Genomic DNA, 19209 nt, shown 5'->3' with positions numbered 1-19209 from the left:
GCACAGACATCGCATGTGATTTGCAGAGCAGTGTGCTGCAAATCATATGCGATGTCTGTCACCGCAGATATGTGAACTGGCACTTAAGGAAAGAGGTGGCAACCCTAATGTGTATAGATTATTTTTTTTGGAGAACAAGGATATCGTTTAGTGTCACATAAGGTAAATAGGAACCTGCTGAACTGCCTTTGACCCTATTATCTAGATTGATAAGCAAGTATGGAGAAGGGAGGATCCCAGGTTCCAGGAAATCTGGATTCTGCAGACGGTCTCCTGCTAACTTTTACTTTCAGTTTTCCGGCACACTGAGAAGGAGATGGTTGTGGACTTTGATGAAATAATCAGAATATGAAGATGAGAATACCGGAGGCCACCATGGATGGGGTGCCCCTTATCCTCCTCCTGTTCCTCTATCATACATGTGAGTAATATACATTGTGGAAAATCTGTTGCGTTTGTGATTCCTCCAGCAGAGAAGTTCCTTCTGTAACCATGGCTGGGACAAGGGATGGGCAGGAGGGGTAGCCAACCTGGGTGCAGTGGTAGGCAGGGCACCCCTTACTGCATGTATGCTCTAAATCAGTGGCTTGCAACCAGCGGGATGTGACTTCTGTCTGCCCTGACCACTACTACTATCACACTTGGCTCCAACATGTCCACTCTCCACCTCATCCACCCACAACTGACACGAAAATCACATTGCTTGCTAGCCACTAGAAAGAAAGTTATTGGCCATGCATGTGCAGTGCACACTAAATGATGGGCATCTGGATCAAGGAGGCAGAGAATGGGTATAGGGTGGTACACACATCCTACGGAATGCATTAGGAGTGGGGGAGAAGGGCGTAGTTCTGCATTTACCTATAGCAGCCTCAACATCCAAGGGCTGATAAGCTGCAACATATTACATTTTTATCTTTGGGTTTAAGTATGCCTTGAGCTGAATCTCCACCCCCTCCCTGTATGTTTTCCTTATCCCTCTGTCCACTTTGCTTGTCTTCTGCATTCTGCTGTTCTTCTCCTCAGGTGATTCTACAATTCTATTGATTTAATTTACCAATGGCTGGATTAAATTGGTTGTAAACCCCAGTCATGAAATCCGAACAAAGCACATATATCTGTAGTGTTTACTTATCTATCTGCAAAGCTTCATTCTGAGAAGTTTTCCCGACACTTGATATAAATTTGTCCTGTCCTCCAATAAGCTCTCACACAGTGTAACTGCAACTCTCCACCCCATCCTCTGTGATACTTACAGATAAAAAGATTTTAACACTTTTCTGCCCTTTTAACTTATGTAGAGAAGAGAAGATTGCAGATAAACAAGTAAAATCTGTGTTTGAGAATTTGTTTCATCTTTGTGTATCACCTGAGGCTGTTCACTTCACTGGGTATATGAAAGGGTTTACAACCGCTTTATCTCTACAGAACCTGTCTGATTACTTCTACAGACGCTGAGTATCACCTTGCCCCACCCTTGTTCCCATATCTGTTGTGTATTATCCAATCTATCCTTACTAAGAGCCCATTCAGACAGGGGCGACACGACTTGCTGGGGCGACCTGTGAAGTCGCGGTGCACGCTGCGTGACTTGCACAGACTTCATATAATTGAAGTCAATGCAAGTCGCCTCCAGGTCGCCCCAAAGTAGTACAGGACCCTTTTTCTAAGTCGGAGCGACTTGTGCCGCTCCTATTAGAACGGGTCCTGTGCTAATCAATGGCAGGCGACCGACCGCGACTTGTCAGGCGACTTGGTCGCCTGACAAGTAGAGATGTATAGAACTGTTCGCCGGCGAACAGTTCCCGGCGAACTTAGCATGTTCGCGTTCGCCGCTGCCGGCGAACATATGCGATGTTCGGTCCGCCCCCCATAAGACATCATTGAGGCAAACTTTGACCCTGAACTTTACAGTCAGCAGACACATTTCCAGCCAATCAGCGTACCTCCCTCCCACACCCTCCCACCTCCTATAAATAAGCAAGGGCAGCATCCATCTTAGATCATTCTGAAGCAGTGTGTGTAGTGAGAGTAGGGAGAGCTGCTGCTGCTGCTGCTGCTGTTAAGCTAGGGACAGTTAGTCAGTGTTCCTGGTCTTGCAGTGTTCTTGGTCCACTACTGCTGTAATATCAGCACCCCAAAAAGCCCTTCTAAGGGCTGGTATTTGTGTTTTTTTTTTTTTTTTTATATATATATATATATATATATACCTAGCGTCCCCAAAAGCCCTTTTAAGGGCTGGTAATTGAGTTGTTTCTTCATATATATATATATATCTATATCTATCTAGTGTCCCCAAAAGCCCTTTTAAGGGCTGGTAATTGAGGATTTTTTTATTTATATATATACATATATATATATATATATAGTGTCCCCAAAAGCCCTTTTAAGGGCTGGTAAGGTAATAGATTTTTTTCTTTATATATATATATATATATATATATATATATATATATATATATATATATATATATCTATTGTACACTGCAGTTGCCTGCCCGCTGTGTGTGAGAGGCCACAGACCTACCACAGACTGTACTGTGTGCACACCACACTCATTTCGGGTGGCACAGGCACAGTACCTGGCATTTTAAAAAATATTTTTTTTTCCTCTGTCATAATTGCAGTGAGTGCTGTGTCAGGTCCACAGAGTGCACTGTACCCACTGCAGTGCACTGCCCACCACTGATATATATACGTTGGCACAGCATCTTGTTGCAATAAATTGAAAAAAATAATATTTTTTATTATTGCAGTTGCCTGGGCTGCCAGTGACTGTCAGGTCCACAGAGTGTACTGTGCCCACTGCAGTGCCACTGTGTGCCCACCCACCACTGATATATAAGGTGGCACAGCAGCTTGCAAAGTAAAAAAAATATATATATTTTTTTAAATTGCAGTTGCCTGGGTGCCAGTGACTGCTGTCAGGTCCACAGAGAGTGTACTGTGCCACTGCCCACCCACCACTGATATATAAGGTGGCACAGCAGCTTGCAAAGTAAAAAAAATATATATATATTTTTTAAATTGCAGTTGCCTGGGTGCCAGTGACTGCTGTCAGGTCCACAGAGAGTGTACTGTGCCACTGCCCACCCACCACTGATATATAAGGTGGCACAGCAGCTTGCAAAGTAAAAAAAATATATATATTTTTTTAAATTGCAATTGCCTGGGTGCCAGTGACTGCTGTCAGGTCCACAGAGAGTGTACTGTGCCACTGCCCACCCACCACTGATATATAAGGTGGCACAGCAGCTTGCAAAGTAAAATAAAATATATTTTTTTTAAATTGCAGTTGCCTGGGTGCCAGTGACTGCTGTCAGGTCCACAGAGAGTGTACTGTGCCACTGCCCACTCACCACTGATATATAAGGTGGCACAGCAGCTTGCAAAGTAAAAAAAAATATATTTTTTTTAATTTGCAGTTGCCTGGGTGCCAGTGACTGCTGTCAGGTCCACAGAGAGTGTACTGTGCCACTGCCCACCCACCACTGATATATAAAGTGGCACAGCAGCTTGCAAAGTAAAAAAAAATATATATATTTTTTAAATTGCAGTTGCCTGGGTGCCAGTGACTGCTGTCAGGTCCACAGAGAGTGTACTGTGCCACTGCCCACCCACCACTGATATATAAAGTGGCACAGCAGCTTGCAAAGTAAAAAAAATATATATATATTTTTTAAATTGCAGTTGCCTGGGTGCCAGTGACTGCTGCCAGGTCCACAGAGAGTGTACTGTGCCACTGCCCACCCACCACTGATATATATGCCTGCAAGAGAAAAAGCCAGCCGCAGAGAAGCCGTATTCCTGAAAATATAAGAAAAATGCTTTTTTTTAGGGGTTCTGGACATGCTACAGAGCTGAAACTTGACAGGTACACTTTTTAGACCCCCCAGACACTAAATACAAAAAATGACATGCCTGCCTAAAAAAATGCCCGATAAATGCCTGCAAGAGAAAAAGACAGCCGCAGAGAAGCCGTATTCCTGAAAATATAAGAAAAATGCTGTTTTTTAGGGGTTCTGGACATGCTACAGAGCTGAAACTTGACAGGTACACTTTTTAGACCCCCCAGACACTAAATACAAAAAATGACATGCCTGCCTAAAAAAATGCCCGATAAATGCCTGCAAGAGAAAAAGACAGCCGCAGAGAAGCCGTATTCCTGAAAATATAAGAAAAATGCTGTTTTTTAGGGGTTCTGGACATGCTACAGAGCTGAAACTTGACAGGTACACTTTTTAGACCCCCCAGACACTAAATACAAAAAATGACATGCCTGCCTAAAAAAATGCCCGATAAATGCCTGCAAGAGAAAAAGACAGCCGCAGAGAAGCCGTATTCCTGAAAATATAAGAAAAATGCTGTTTTTTAGGGGTTCTGGACATGCTACAGAGCTGAAACTTGACAGGTACACTTTTTAGACCCCCCAGACACTAAATACAAAAAATGACATGCCTGCCTAAAAAAATGCCCGATAAATGCCTGCAAGAGAAAAAGACAGCCGCAGAGAAGCCGTATTCCTGAAAATATAAGAAAAATGCTGTTTTTTAGGGGTTCTGGACATGCTACAGAGCTGAAACTTGACAGGTACACTTTTTAGACCCCCCAGACACTAAATACAAAAAATGACATGCCTGCCTAAAAAAATGCCCGATAAATGCCTGCAAGAGAAAAAGACAGCCGCAGAGAAGCCGTATTCCTGAAAATATAAGAAAAATGCTGTTTTTTAGGGGTTCTGGACATGCTACAGAGCTGAAACTTGACAGGTACACTTTTTAGACCCCCCAGACACTAAATACAAAAAATGACATGCCTGCCTAAAAAAATGCCCGATAAATGCCTGCAAGAGAAAAAGACAGCCGCAGAGAAGCCGTATTCCTGAAAATATAAGAAAAATGCTGTTTTTTTAGGGGTTCTGGACATGCTACAGAGCTGAAACTTGACAGGTACACTTTTTAGACCCCCCAGACACTAAATACAAAAAATGACATGCCTGCCTAAAAAAATGCCCGATAAATGCCTGCAAGAGAAAAAGACAGCCGCAGAGAAGCCGTATTCCTGAAAATATAAGAAAAATGCTGTTTTTTAGGGGTTCTGGACATGCTACAGAGCTGAAACTTGACAGGTACACTTTTTAGACCCCCCAGACACTAAATACAAAAAATGACATGCCTGCCTAAAAAAATGCCCGATAAATGCCTGCAAGAGAAAAAGACAGCCGCAGAGAAGCCGTATTCCTGAAAATATAAGAAAAATGCTGTTTTTTAGGGGTTCTGGACATGCTACAGAGCTGAAACTTGACAGGTACACTTTTTAGACCCCCCAGACACTAAATACAAAAAATGACATGCCTGCCTAAAAAAATGCCCGATAAATGCCTGCAAGAGAAAAAGACAGCCGCAGAGAAGCCGTATTCCTGAAAATATAAGAAAAATGCTGTTTTTTAGGGGTTCTGGACATGCTACAGAGCTGAAACTTGACAGGTACACTTTTTAGACCCCCCAGACACTAAATACAAAAAATGACATGCCTGCCTAAAAAAATGCCCGCTAAATGCCTGCAAGAGAAAAAGACAGCCGCAGAGAAGCCGTATTCCTGAAAATATAAGAAAAATGCTGTTTTTTAGGGGTTCTGGACATGCTACAGAGCTGAAAATTGACAGGTACACTTTTTAGACCCCCCAGACACTAAATACAAAAAATGACATGCCTGCCTAAAAAAATGCCCGATAAATGCCTGCAAGAGAAAAAGCCAGCCGCAGAGAAGCCATATTCCTGAAAATATAAGAAAAATGCTGTTTTTTAGGGGTTCTGGACATGCTACAGAGCTGAAACTTGACAGGTACACTTTTTAGACCCCCCAGACACTAAATACAAAAAATGACATGCCTGCCTAAAAAAATGCCCGATAAATGCCTGCAAGAGAAAAAGACAGCCGCAGAGAAGCCGTATTCCTGAAAATATAAGAAAAATGCTGTTTTTTAGGGGTTCTGGACATGCTACAGAGCTGAAACTTGACAGGTACACTTTTTAGACCCCCCAGACACTAAATACAAAAAATGACATGCCTGCCTAAAAAAATGCCCGCTAAATGCCTGCAAGAGAAAAAGCCAGCCGCAGAGAAGCCATATTCCTGAAAATATAAGAAAAATGCTGTTTTTTAGGGGTTCTGGACATGCTACAGAGCTGAAAATTGACAGGTACACTTTTTAGACCCCCCAGACACTAAATACAAAAAATGACATGCCTGCCTAAAAAAATGCCCGATAAATGCCTGCAAGAGAAAAAGCCATTTTATTTTTATTTTTTTTTTAATTTTTCCAATAATTGGCTCTCTATCAAAAAATTATAATTTTTAAGAACTTTTTTTTGCGTGATCCCTCTCCGGCATGCCACAGTCCAGGTGTTAGTCCCCTTGAAACAACTTTTCCATCACTATTGTGGCCAGAAAGAGTCCCTGTGTGTTTTAAAATTCGCCTGCCTATTGAAGTCTATGGCGGTTCGCCCGGTTCGCCGGTTCGCGAACATTTGCCGATGTTCGCGTTCGCCGTTCGCGAACGGCGAATTTTAGGTTCGCGACATCACTACTGACAAGTCGCGCTAGTGTGAATGGACCCTTAGGGGTTTATTTACTAAAACTAAAGAGAGGGCAAAATTAGCCTCAATTAACCTCAGCTTATTTAATTAAGCTTTAGCAATAAAACCTGGAAGCTGATTGGTTTTTCTGCAGAATTGTGACTCATTTTGCCCTCTCCAGCTCTAGTAAATAAACCCCTAAGTGTCATCTAGGAAATTATTGTCAAAGGTTATTCAATTGAAATTTTCATTCAATGAAGGACTCGTGCCTGCCTTATAAACCACCAACCCATTCCATAGAAGGAAGTTCCAGCACAGAAATCTCTGAGGCTCTATTTGGTCTCACTCCTGCTCTAATTTGTGTCATGTAAACCTAACATAAACCAGGCAGTGTGGGACTTCTGCTTTTGGGTGGAGCTGGGAACTACCCCTGGAGTTCCTGATATGCATAAGACTTATCCAGGCCATAGATTATGCCATTTTCTTTCCTTCCACCATGGGTGGAAGGAAGGAAAATTTCTTGATTCCCCCATCATCGATAGATCAACTTGTGTACACCGAGCCAGCCCTTACATGGATCAAAATGTAGCCAGTCGCTGCTGAAGAGGCCACATTTTGATCCATGCATGGCAAGCTTTAGGCAGAGGTTCTGGCTTGTCAGCATCTGCCGAATATTAAAACACAATTTTTTTGGGTGGATTTGGATCTTTACAAAATGTTTTGTTTTTCTAGAGATATGAATGTAGCACTGCCCCCTTGAGGGCTGCTGGATTTCTCACCTTTTCAGGTCCCTCTGGGTTACCAGTAGCAACTGCATGCAGAATCTTAACACTTCTCTCTCCGGCTCAGTCAATAAACAGTCTAGGGGTTGTTGTTTTGTTGTTTTAATTTTGTATGGGCATGGGAGAAGGGATGAGTGGGATACTCCAAAACTTGAACTTTTCACAATGTTGAGGACTTCTATCTGAGGATGCAGCTAGGCCACAGTTCCACCTTGCCACTGGATGAATCTGAGGTAAAGTTCCTGAATAGACAGCTTGCTTAGCACTTATCTTCAGGGTACTCGCCTAGCACCCCCTTTTTATCTACCAGCTGAAACCATTCCTCTGACTACTCTACTCTGGGGTGGCCCCTTCCTGGTCAGGCCCTTAGACATGATCCCCTGTACTCACGATACTGTTTTTCCAGGTTCTCCAGTGTCTCAACCCCTCTTAGTCAGCTCTCCTTGACTTCTGGGTTTAGCTCCTGCCTTCTGGCTCACCAGGCCAACTGCCTGTGACCATACACCAACTGCTGCAGAGGAGAAAGCAGCCGCCACCCTCCTTCCGGGACTCACCAGCCAAGGAACCCGAGCACATGTGCTCCTGGCTTTTACACCACACCCCACAATGCACCGAGACTATCAGCCTGTGCCAATCACTGGGGCTGTATCAAAGCCTGTGTACTCATTGGCCAGGTTTCCCCCACTGTCCAATGTGCCTCCCCATTGGACCAGTGGGGACACTCCCCAGACCAAATGAATCACACACTGAGCACATTGAGCAGACCTAACTCATAGATTCTGCTCCCTGTTAAGCTGAAAGCAATATAGAATTTACCTGCTGCTCGTCTGATAGGCAGACAGAGCCAAAACTATACTCACTCTCTAGCACCTACCTAGGAGGGTGCTACATGAATATATACAGATACTATGTCCTTTTGATGTTTGCTCTTTAAAAATGCCTCATGCCCTGTACTGATTTTAACCACGCTAGCGGTAAACCCGAGCGTGACTCGGGGTAGGAATTTCCTGCTATTATCGGTATCCCCGAGTCACGCTCGGGGTGAATGGGCAGAGCTATGCAGACAGCGCAGCGGAGTGTCTTACCTTATCCTGGCGATCCAGCGATGAGCTCTCATTGCTGTGACCGCCAGCCGAGATCTCCGCCGCTCGTCTGTCGGTAGGAGGACTTCCTAGTTCCGTTCCCTGCAGCAGCAATGCTGCATGGGAGCGGAACTAGGGAGGGAAATTCAAAAGAAAAAAAAAAACGTTGCACAAAACACAAACACATTTTATACTATACATATGCATATGTATATATGTATATATATATATATATATATATACCTATATACACACACACATATATATATATACATATATAAAATTATATTATTGATTAGATTATAATTCATGCGTTATATATATATATATATATATATATATATACACACACACACATATATATATATATATATATATATATATATATATATAATATATAACGCATGAATTATAATCGAATCAATAATATCATTTTATTATATATATTATATAATAAAATTATATTATTGATTTGATTATTTATCACATCTGGGATGTCTTGTTTTGGTCAGGTTTAAGTCAGTAATTACTAAGAATTGTAGGCCTATAATACATAACGCCAAATTTCCATGAAAAAAATTGTACCGCTTTTGGTACAGAATTCCTGACAGAATCATACCGCCAGGGAGGTTAAAGCAAACCTTTGCCAACGCTATAGACACTAAAGTATTTACCTATCTGAACAAGCAGTAAAGCCATTCATTCACCTATGTAGATATAGGCATTGCGGAGAAATTCATTTTTAAATTCCAAAACATAGGCACTGAAGTTATAGCTGGTTTCCTATTACCTTCTAAAGGATCACTGAGGATTACCTAATGCCCAAAGTCTGTTGTGTGCTCAGAAATTGTAGGTGGCAAATGATAGACTTATAAGTGTAGTACCCTCCTAGATAGGTGCTAGGTGCTAGGTAGGGAGTGTAATTTGCTTTGTCTGCTTATCAGGGGAGCAGAATTTCTAGTCAGGCCTATTGCATGTGTCCATGTGTGATTCATCTGGTCTGAGGGAGTGTCCCCACTGTGTCCAATAGGGGAGCCTGTTGGACAGTGGAGGTAACATAGCCAGTGACACACAGGTGTTTGTGGCTGTCCCAGTGGGTTGGCACAAGCAGTGGTGCATCCTGGGATATGTTATAAAAGCCAGGGGCACATGTGGCAGGGTGTCTTTGGGCAGGAAACCAAGTCCCAGAAGGAGAATACGGTTGTTTCTCCTGCAGCTGGGAAAGGTGGTCACAGGCAGTCGGCCTTGTGAACCTGAAGGTGTTGCTCAACGCAGAGGTCCAGTGGATGCCGACAAGTAGAGTTTGGAGGCAATGGAGACTCTGGAAAAACAGTGTCCGTGAGTAGGGATGATCGAACTTTTGAAAAGTTCGGTTCGACCAGAACACCCGAACTTCACGAAAGTTCGGTTCGGATTTCAGAACCCCATTGAAATCAATGGGACCCGAACTTCTGTAATCAAAAAACACCATTTTTAAGCCCTAAAACCCAATAAATGCCCCTAAAAAGTGCCTAGGGTTCTGGGTCATGCCCCAGGGACTATTAATCACACAAAAAAAAGTTCTTAAAAATTGTCATTTTTGATAAAAAAGCCAATTATTGAAAAATTAAAAAAAAAAAAAAAAAGAGATTTTTTTGATTTTTACTTTGGATTTAGTATCTGGGGGGTCTAAAAGGTGTGCATGTGAAGTTTCAGCTCTGTAGCATGTCCAGAACCATAAAAAAAAAAAAGATAATTTTTCAGTAGAACAGGGATGTGGTTCGGGAGCCTCCTTTAACTTTAACACCTATATGATCTTTTTTTCTGGTTCTGGACATGCTACAGAGCTGAAACTTCACAGGTACACCTTTTAGACCCCCCAGACACAAAATCACACAAAAAAAGTTCTTAAAAATTGTCATTTTTGATAAAAAAGCCAATTATTGAAAAATTAAAAAAAAAAAAAAAAAAAGAGATTTTTTGATTTTTACTTTGGATTTAGTATCTGGGGGGTCTAAAAGGTGTGCATGTGAAGTTTCAGGTCTGTAGCATGTCCAGAACCAGAAAAAAAAGATCGTTTGTATTAGAAAACTTTCAGGACTGGTAGTTGGCTTCTCTGCTGTAACACCTTGCCGGTTTAATAGCAGGCATTTTTTTGGGTTCTTTGCAGTCAGGAAAAACATCTGAACTTGTGTATAGTGGTACTGTGCACAAGTTCTGATGTTTTGCCTGCCTCCAAAATTCCCCAAAAAATGCCAGCAAAAACACACCTGGGCATTTTTTTTTTTGACGCTAGCGTTTTTTTTTGGCATTTTTTGGGGTTCTTTTGAGGCAGGCAAAATATCTGAACATGTGTATAGGGGGGATATATAGACATATATGTCTGAATATATACCCCTAGACATATATAGGTGTGATAGTAGCAGAAATAAATGCTTGCGCTAATGAAATCATTTACAGTAATATATTTCTGCTACTATCACACCTATATATGTCTCGGGGTATATATTCAGACATATATGCCTATATATACACCCTATACACATGTTCAGATGTTTTGCCTGCCTCAAAAGAACCCCAAAAAATGCCAAAAAAAACGCTAGCGTCAAAAAAAAAATGCCCAGGTGTGTTTTTGCTGGCATTTTTTGGGGATTTTGGAGGCAGGCAAAACATCAGAACTTGTGCACAGTACCACTATACACAAGTTCAGATGTTTTTCCTGACTGCAAAGAACCCAAAAAAATGCCTGCTATTAAACCGGCAAGGTGTTACAGCAGAGAAGCCATATTCCTGTGCTTAAAGTTTTCTAATACAAACGATCTTTTTTTTTTCTGGTTCTGGACATGCTACAGACCTGAAACTTCACATGCACACCTTTTAGACCCCCCAGATACTAAATCCAAAGTAAAAATCAAAAAATCTCTTTTTTTTTTTTTTTTTTTTTTTTTTTTTAATTTTTCAATAATTGGCTTTTTTATCAAAAATGACAATTTTTAAGAACTTTTTTTGTGTGATTTTGTGTCTGGGGGGTCTAAAAGGTGTACCTGTGAAGTTTCAGCTCTGTAGCATGTCCAGAACCCCAAAAAAAGATCATATAAGTGTAAAAGAGGGGTCCCACTATCCCTGCTCTACTGAAAAATTATCTTTTTTTCTGGTTCTGGACATGCTACAGAGCTGAAACTTCACAGGTACACTTTTTAGACCCCCCAGACACTAAATCCAAAAAAAGTCATGCCTGCCTCCAAAAATGCCCGATAAATGCAAGAAAAAGCGCCGTAGAGAAGCCGTATTCCTGTTCTAATAAAAATTATAAGAAAATGCTAATTTTTGGGGGGTTCTGGACATGCTACAGAGCTGAAACTTCACATGTACACTTTTTAGACCCCCCAGATACTAAATCCAAAGTAAAAATCAAAAAATCTCTTTTTTTTTTTTTTTTTTTTTTAATTTTTCAATAATTGGCTTTTTTATCAAAAATGACAATTTTTAAGAACTTTTTTTTGTGTGATTTTGTGTCTGGGGGGTCTAAAAGGTGTACCTGTGAAGTTTCAGCTCTGTAGCATGTCCAGAACCATAAAAAAAAAGATCGTTTGTATTAGAAAACTTTAAGCACAGGAATATGGCTTCTCTGCTGTAACACCTTGCCGGTTTAATAGCAGGCATTTTTTTGGGTTCTTTGCAGTCAGGAAAAACATCTGAACTTGTGTATAGTGGTACTGTGCACAAGTTCTGATGTTTTGCCTGCCTCCAAAACCCCCCAAAAAATGCCAGCAAAAACACACCTGGGCATTTTTTTTTTGACGCTAGCGTTTTTTTTGGCATTTTTTGGGGTTCTTTTGAGGCAGGCAAAACATCTGAACTTGTGTATAGTGGTACTGTGCACAAGTTCTGATGTTTTGCCTGCCTCCAAAACCCCCCAAAAAATGCCAGCAAAAACACACCTGGGCATTTTTTTTTTTTGACACTAGCGTTTTTTTGGCATTTTTTGGGGTTCTTTTGAGGCAGGCAAAACATCTGAACATGTGTATAGGGGGTATATATAGGCATATATGTCTGAATATATACCCCTAGACATATATAGGTGTGATAGTAGCAGAAATATATTACTGTAAATGATTTCATTAGCGCAAGCATTTATTTCTGCTACTATCACACCTATATATGTCTAGGGGTATATATTCAGACATATATGTCTATATATACCCCCTATACACATATTCAGATGTCATGTCTGACATCAAACATGTCCTCAAAAAAGCACTGGCAGTGGCAGCCCCTGCAGCATTAAAAAATGCTTGCTGGTGAGAAGCCACATTCCTGTCCCGAAGCAGAGAAATGATCATTTCTCTATAGCGGTCACCCTGCTATGGAAGGGTTTTGTCACCCTGCCATAGCAGTCACTGTCAGTTAACCCTACACTACACTACGGTCCCCTGACACTTAACACTTTCCCTACAGAAACTAAATTTTTGAAGCTAACTTAAGTGTAAAGGAGCACTCTAACTACACTAGATATCCCTTTCCTCACACTAAAAATAGCTAAATGACACTTTTAAAGTAAAATTAACAGAACTGCTTCCACTCTCTTCCATGTCCAGTATAACAATGCTGGGAATATGGCGGGGGCGATCTTATATACTGGGGGGCGTATTCACTAATGATTGGTCTAGGGACCCCCTAGTCACTCCAATCACATTCCTAGCATTCTTCTGCCCCCTCAATTGGCTTTTGCTAATGGTTCTGGTCCAATCACGGGCTTTTAAAGCCCATTTCCTGAAGCATTGCATTTTGGGCGGTTCTGGTTGCCGAATTCCGAACTTTTTGGGCAAAAAGTTCTAAATTCGGCCGAACCTCGAACACCCAATGTTCGGGCCGAACCGATGGTGGACCCGAACCGTTCGATCATCCCTATCCGTGAGTACAGAGGAACTTGCCCAGGGGTCTGCCAAGAAGGGGGACAACTCCAGAAGCTAGGGTCAGCAGACAGGTGTCCGCACACCAGTATTAAGAATAAAGGGGTGCTAGTTTCAGAACCCTGAAGAGAGTAACTAAAGCAGGAACCTTTAAAATTATCTTCACTTCAGTGGCAAGGTGAAGCAGCGGCCTTGCCGCACACTAAAGCTAGGTGTCCCAAAGATTGTGCATAGTTCATAGTTGGAGTATCACACTCATCCCTTCTCCTATCCCAGTTCTCAATAAAAACACAAAAAAACTAAATCCCCTGGATTGATTGACTGAGCCAAGAACTTTCAATGCCGTTTTGTCTGCTATCAGTTGCTAAGGGTAACCCAGGGGAATCCAGAAAGTGTAAATCTCAGCAGCTTTCTAGGGGGCAGTGCTACTTAAGTATAAACAGTGTTGCGTAATCTCATTTATATATAGTGCATAACATAAATCTCAAATAACATCAATATAAACATATATTAATCAAATCATCAACTATAAAGTGCATATATCAGACAATTCTACAACTATAAAGTGCATAATAATAGTGCAGTCCATTGACAAATCAATGTGTATGACAAATGTGTATTAGTTCATTTTCAAACAGAGACATCCACTTCCTTCCTTCTAAAAGAAGAAAACTGTTTGTGTACACGTGCGTAAATAAGTGGTGTGCTTCCACCTCCTCTGATACCCATGTGCTCACAGAACTCTCACTTCTCTGCATAATCAATTGTGCCTTTTGATTACACTTATATAACTTTGGGAATGACTAATGCCCTGTACACACGCACCGATTGTTGGCCGACCGATCGGCCGTCTTTTGTTCGGTGCTGTTGTGTTGGTTGAAATGGGCTCTAGACTGCACACGAATTTTGTCGGCCAACAACAACCAACTTCAGAAGTGATGTCATGTGATTGTTAACTTTCCGTGTGTTTTTTCTTCTCTGAGCATGCCCAGTCTTGCTCATCTGCTTTTTGTTGGCCGAAATCTGTACTAACTGAGGAACAATCGGCCGTTCTGTTGTTGGCCAACAAAAATTTTATAGCATGCACACCAGATTTTGTTCGGCCGAAAAGTCGCAGTCGGTTGTCGGAAGCATCATACTAACAAGCCGACAATCGGCCGATCGGATGTTGGCCGAAAATTTACGGCCAACAATCGGTACGTGTGTACGAGGCTTTAGCCTGGTTCTGGATCTGTTCTGGATCTGTCAGATATGCCCAGGTGATGTGTGGTAATGGTCCCTTTAACCACTTAAGCCCCGGAGGATTTGGCTGCTAAAGGACCAGGGGTTTTTTTGCGATTTTTTACTGCGTGACTTTAACGGACAATTGCGCGGTCATGCGACGCTGTACCTAAACGAATTTGACGTCCTTTTTTTCCCACAAACAGAGCTTTCTTTTGGTGGTATTTGATCACCTGTGCGATTTTTTGATCATGCGCTATAAACAAAAAAAGAGTGTAAATTTTGCAAAAATAACAATATTTTTCACATTTTTTTATATGAAATTCCCCAAAAAAAAGTAAAAATCAAAATTTTTTAACATTTTTCGGCCAATTTGTTTTATGCTACCTATGTTTGGTAAAAAAAATCGCAAAAAGCGTATTTTGATTGGTTTGCGCAAAAGTTATCGCGTTTACTAACAAAGAGAAAGATTTTTGTCATTTTTGGTGTTTTTTTTTTTAACGCGTAATGGCGGCGATCTGCGATTTTTTTTTCGGTACTGCGACATTGCGGCGGACAGATCGCACCCTTGACTGACATTTTTGACACTTTTGGGGTTACCAGTGACATTACTGCAGTAATCAGTGCTATACATATGCACTGTTACTGCAAAAATGACACTGGCAGGGAAGGGGTTAACTTTATTGGACAGGGAGGGGTTAAGTGTGTCCTAGGGGCGTGCTTTCTACTGTGTAGGGACATTCCTATTGGTGTAAAAGCAAAGATCAACCGTTCTACATAGTAGAACGGTCAGATCTTTACTTTTACACAGGGAGAACTGACAGGCAGCTTGTTTACACAAGCTGCTCTGTCTTTCTCCCTTCACAGGAGCGATCGCAGTGTGACTGGCGGACATCGAGTCCGCCGGTCACACGCACTGACTTGCCTGTGAACGAGCCGCGGCGGGCGCGCGCCTCGGCGGGCGCGCGCCTCGGCGGGCGCGCGCCCGCCCGCGATAGGCTCGCAAGTCAGTGACAGGCGAGTGACGTACCGATACGTCACTCTGCCTGGCCGGGGCTGACCGCCGCAGTATATAGTCGTGCGGCGGTCGGCAACCGGTTAAGGCACTTTCTGCCGCACTTATCTGTATGTTAGGGTGAGACAAAATAATCTCCCATAGTGTAGTACTTAAAATCAGTGAATTTATTCAAAAAATGTAACTCTTCATCAATTTTGAGTAAAAAAACACCTTGGTAGATCAAGTAAATCCCCAGCATGAGGGTCTCCTACATCACTTCAAATTCGGCATGCCCTACGCGTTATGTCATGTCATGTGACATTATCAGAGGGACAGACTTTTTTGGGGTCTAGGGCTGCTGGCTTTCTGATGATGACAATGGAGGTGTTACAGCAATGATCACTTGGGTGATTGGAGAGAAGCACCTGAAGTCAGAAAAAAGTCTCACTTGATGAATTTTGTAGTTCTTTATTGAAGATAAATGTAAGAAGTTTGTTGGAAAAAGCAGTACATATTGTGGTCATGTTTACTGCTCTATGCACACTACAAATCTCGCAGTCCATAGTCCATCTCCGGAGTAAGCAAGGGTGCCACCCTCTAATAGGAAGTCAGATCACAGCAGCAAAAATAAATAATGTGGAGATTTGGAGGAGGCTGAGAACAATAGAAGGGGATTTCTGAGCAGAGAATAGCTTGAAAAAATATTTTTTTAAACCAGAGTTTAGATTCACTTTAACCACTTCCCCCCGGGTTGACATCGCAGACTTGAATTGGAGATCTCTGGATGTTGCCTGTATTTTTTTCTTAAGCCTGTGATTCCCTACAATGTAAAAGCCATCACAGTGTCTGTTTAGCCACTTGATTAATTTTACAGGCGGCGGGAGGGTGTAAGGAAAGCAGTGGCATCTTCAGAGCATTGCCTACACAATCACCCACGAGAATAAAAATGCAAAATAATGGCTATATTTATTGGTACAGCAGTGCCAGGCTAATGACAGCTTCCAGGTTCGGCAGCTGGGTCCGGTGAACACACACAGAAGGGAGTCAGACTCAACTGTCCTGTGTGCGCCTGTTCCCGTGGAGGCAGACAGGCATTCCTGCAGGTGTGGGCTCCCCCCTACATGGCCCAAGTGGCCTGACAGTAGCATAGGGCCGACAAGCGATTGCCACCTGCTAAGTTTGGCGCACACAAGAATCGGGACTAATGCTTGGCTGGGTCACTGGGCAAGTGGGGCCCCCGGGCAACTTCACAGCGTGCCCATTAGGTAAGATGGCCCTGAAGGAAAGAGTTAAATTCTGTTGCTAGTCAAACACTGAAAATACTGAAAAATGTACAGTCGTTCTGCTTGATCTCTGCAATGTTCTCAGCAAGTTTTGAGAAATACTTGTGTTACCTATTTCCAGTCTCTGGTTTTGTGAGAATATCCTGTTGCTATTTTATTGCTACAGAATGTGTTCATGCTACATTTGTACTACTTTCAGGTTTAATGATTATGACTAATTCTTTTTTTATTACAAAATGTTTTATATGCTCGTGACTTTCCCTGAATAAATTGAACATGTACTGAATCTACCTGTGTGTGGTTCATTGTGTGTTCCTGAAGCTTTGCAGGGTTCCCTAGCCATTAGACAAAAATATTATCCAACAGAGGGGACATCTCCCCCCCGCGTTTCTCCAGGCTCGTCCTCCGTGCAAACGGGGAGCCGGAGATTGAATCCCCTGCCGGCAGCAGTTTACCATAGAGCTGTCCCCCCAAAAATCTCTATGACCGTCGGAGGCTGGAAGCAACATCATGACGTCACTTCCTGTCCCAGCCGATGTAAACACTGCTGGGTGTCTTTTAGCTGGAAAGCCTGAGATCGATTTTTTTATTTTGTTTTTATTTCAGGCTTTCCAGCATAGAGGCGACATGTGGGGACTTATAGACCTCAGATCTCTCCATTAGCGCCAGTTCACATTGCAGCGACGCTACCTCGCACCGCGACCTCCGAGGTCGCCGTGCGAGCAGCGCGCCGCTACCTCGGAGCGGCCGCCACGGACTTCATAACATTGAAGTCTATAGCGGTCGCCTCCGGGTCGCCCCAAAGAAGCTCCGGACCCTTTTTCTAGGTCGGAGCGACTTGTGTCGCTCCTATTAGAACGGGTCCGCAGCTTCCCTATGGGAGGCGACCTGCGGCGACCTGTGAGGCGACCAGGTCGCCTCACAGGTCGCCCTAGTGTGAACCGGGACTAAAGCAAACCTGTCACCCCCTTTTCCTTTTACAAGGGATGTTTACATTCCTTGTAATATAAATGAAAATGTCCATAAAATAAACAATAATATAAAAACATTTAAAGTGCCCCTATCCCCTCATGCTCGCATGCATACATAGGTCACGCCGCATATGTAAACAGCGTTCAAACTTCACGAGTGAGGTATCGCTGCAAACGTAAGAGCAAGAGCAATAATTCTAGTAATTACCCTGTAACTCTAAGCTGGTAACCTGTAAACTTTTTAAAAAGTAACCTATAGAGATTTTTAAGTACCAAAGTTGGCGTCATTCCATAAGTGTGCGCAATTTTAAAGCGTGACATGTTAGGTATCTATTTACTTGGCATAACATCATCTTTCACATTATATAAAAGAAATGGGATAAATATTGTGTTTTTTTTTTCATGAAATTTCTATTTCCTTGAAGTAACATAATCCATTATACTATACAAAAAAATTGGGGTAAATTTTGTGTTTTAAGTAAAAAACGAAAATTACGTCTCCTGCGCTATGCACTCAAATGTCACAATATATGCTGCTGCTTAAGCTTAAGAATAAATTAATAAAACTTAAGGAAAAAAAACACATAAAATGTAAAATACAACATGTGCAACACCAGCAACGCAATAAGCCACTGCCACTAATAACGAGGTGACTCAAAACATAATAATGGATTTTAATATATGTGAGAAAACAAAATATACTATTATATCTAACAACTAACGTTTATAAAAATCCGCTCCAAAACACTCACATGTTATACAACAGCAAGCTTCATAAACATATTATGATCAAACAAATCGATCCCCCGAGATCTCACCACCTCCAGGCTGGGTCCAGATCATCTGGAAACCGTATGTCATACATTGAACTGACTGTCTGGTTGCTGCGACGCGTTTCATCGACTTTGTCACAGGGGGTGGCTAGAAGGCACGGCAAACCCAGCTTATGTATTTTACATGCTAGCACTGTCTACACAAACCAAGATGTCTGATCTAAAGTGGGATAGGCTATATGCCAATATGCGGACTAGCAGCAAAACCTCCATCTGTCTGTTCAATTAACCTGTCATTTCCCAATAAGATTTAGGAAAGACAATAGCAATCTATATGTTAAGTTAACCCATCATGAATCAGACAATCCTTAATGTGGTAAATATAATATTAGTAATATTCACCACTTAATAATTGGTATACTTGGTATGGGTACAGCTAAAACTGTAGTTAATAGCATATCTCCTCAACCACAATGTCAATAGGGAAATATCACTGTCATCATCAGACATAAAATATAGAAATGTGCATACAATGCATTGCAGCCTGAAAAACATATACATTTATTATATGAAGGGAAATTCTTAATGAACATACCCCATAATCGCTAAATTAAAAATGCAAATAGCCAG

At 41.9% G+C, this 19209-nt stretch overlaps 1 protein-coding gene across 1 annotated transcript in view; it reads left to right on the top strand.

Moving 5' to 3' along the window:
* Positions 1 to 305: 305 nt before the first annotated feature.
* LOC309558532 (uncharacterized protein) overlaps positions 306 to 19209 on the top strand; it is a gene marked incomplete at its 3' end in the record, with an annotated part of 180905 nt that continues 162001 nt past the window's right edge. Inside the window, exon 1 of the mRNA XM_082261612.1 lies at positions 306 to 421. Coding sequence (XP_082117738.1) covers positions 349 to 421 — 73 coding nt within the window. The 5' untranslated portion in view covers positions 306 to 348. The remainder of the gene's footprint in view (positions 422 to 19209) is intronic.

This window comes from Pelophylax lessonae, assembly GCF_965119305.1.
Source record: "Pelophylax lessonae genome assembly, chromosome: 6".
Classification (NCBI taxonomy): Eukaryota; Metazoa; Chordata; class Amphibia; order Anura; family Ranidae; genus Pelophylax; species Pelophylax lessonae.
This window is presented reverse-complemented; position numbering and strand designations above follow the sequence as displayed.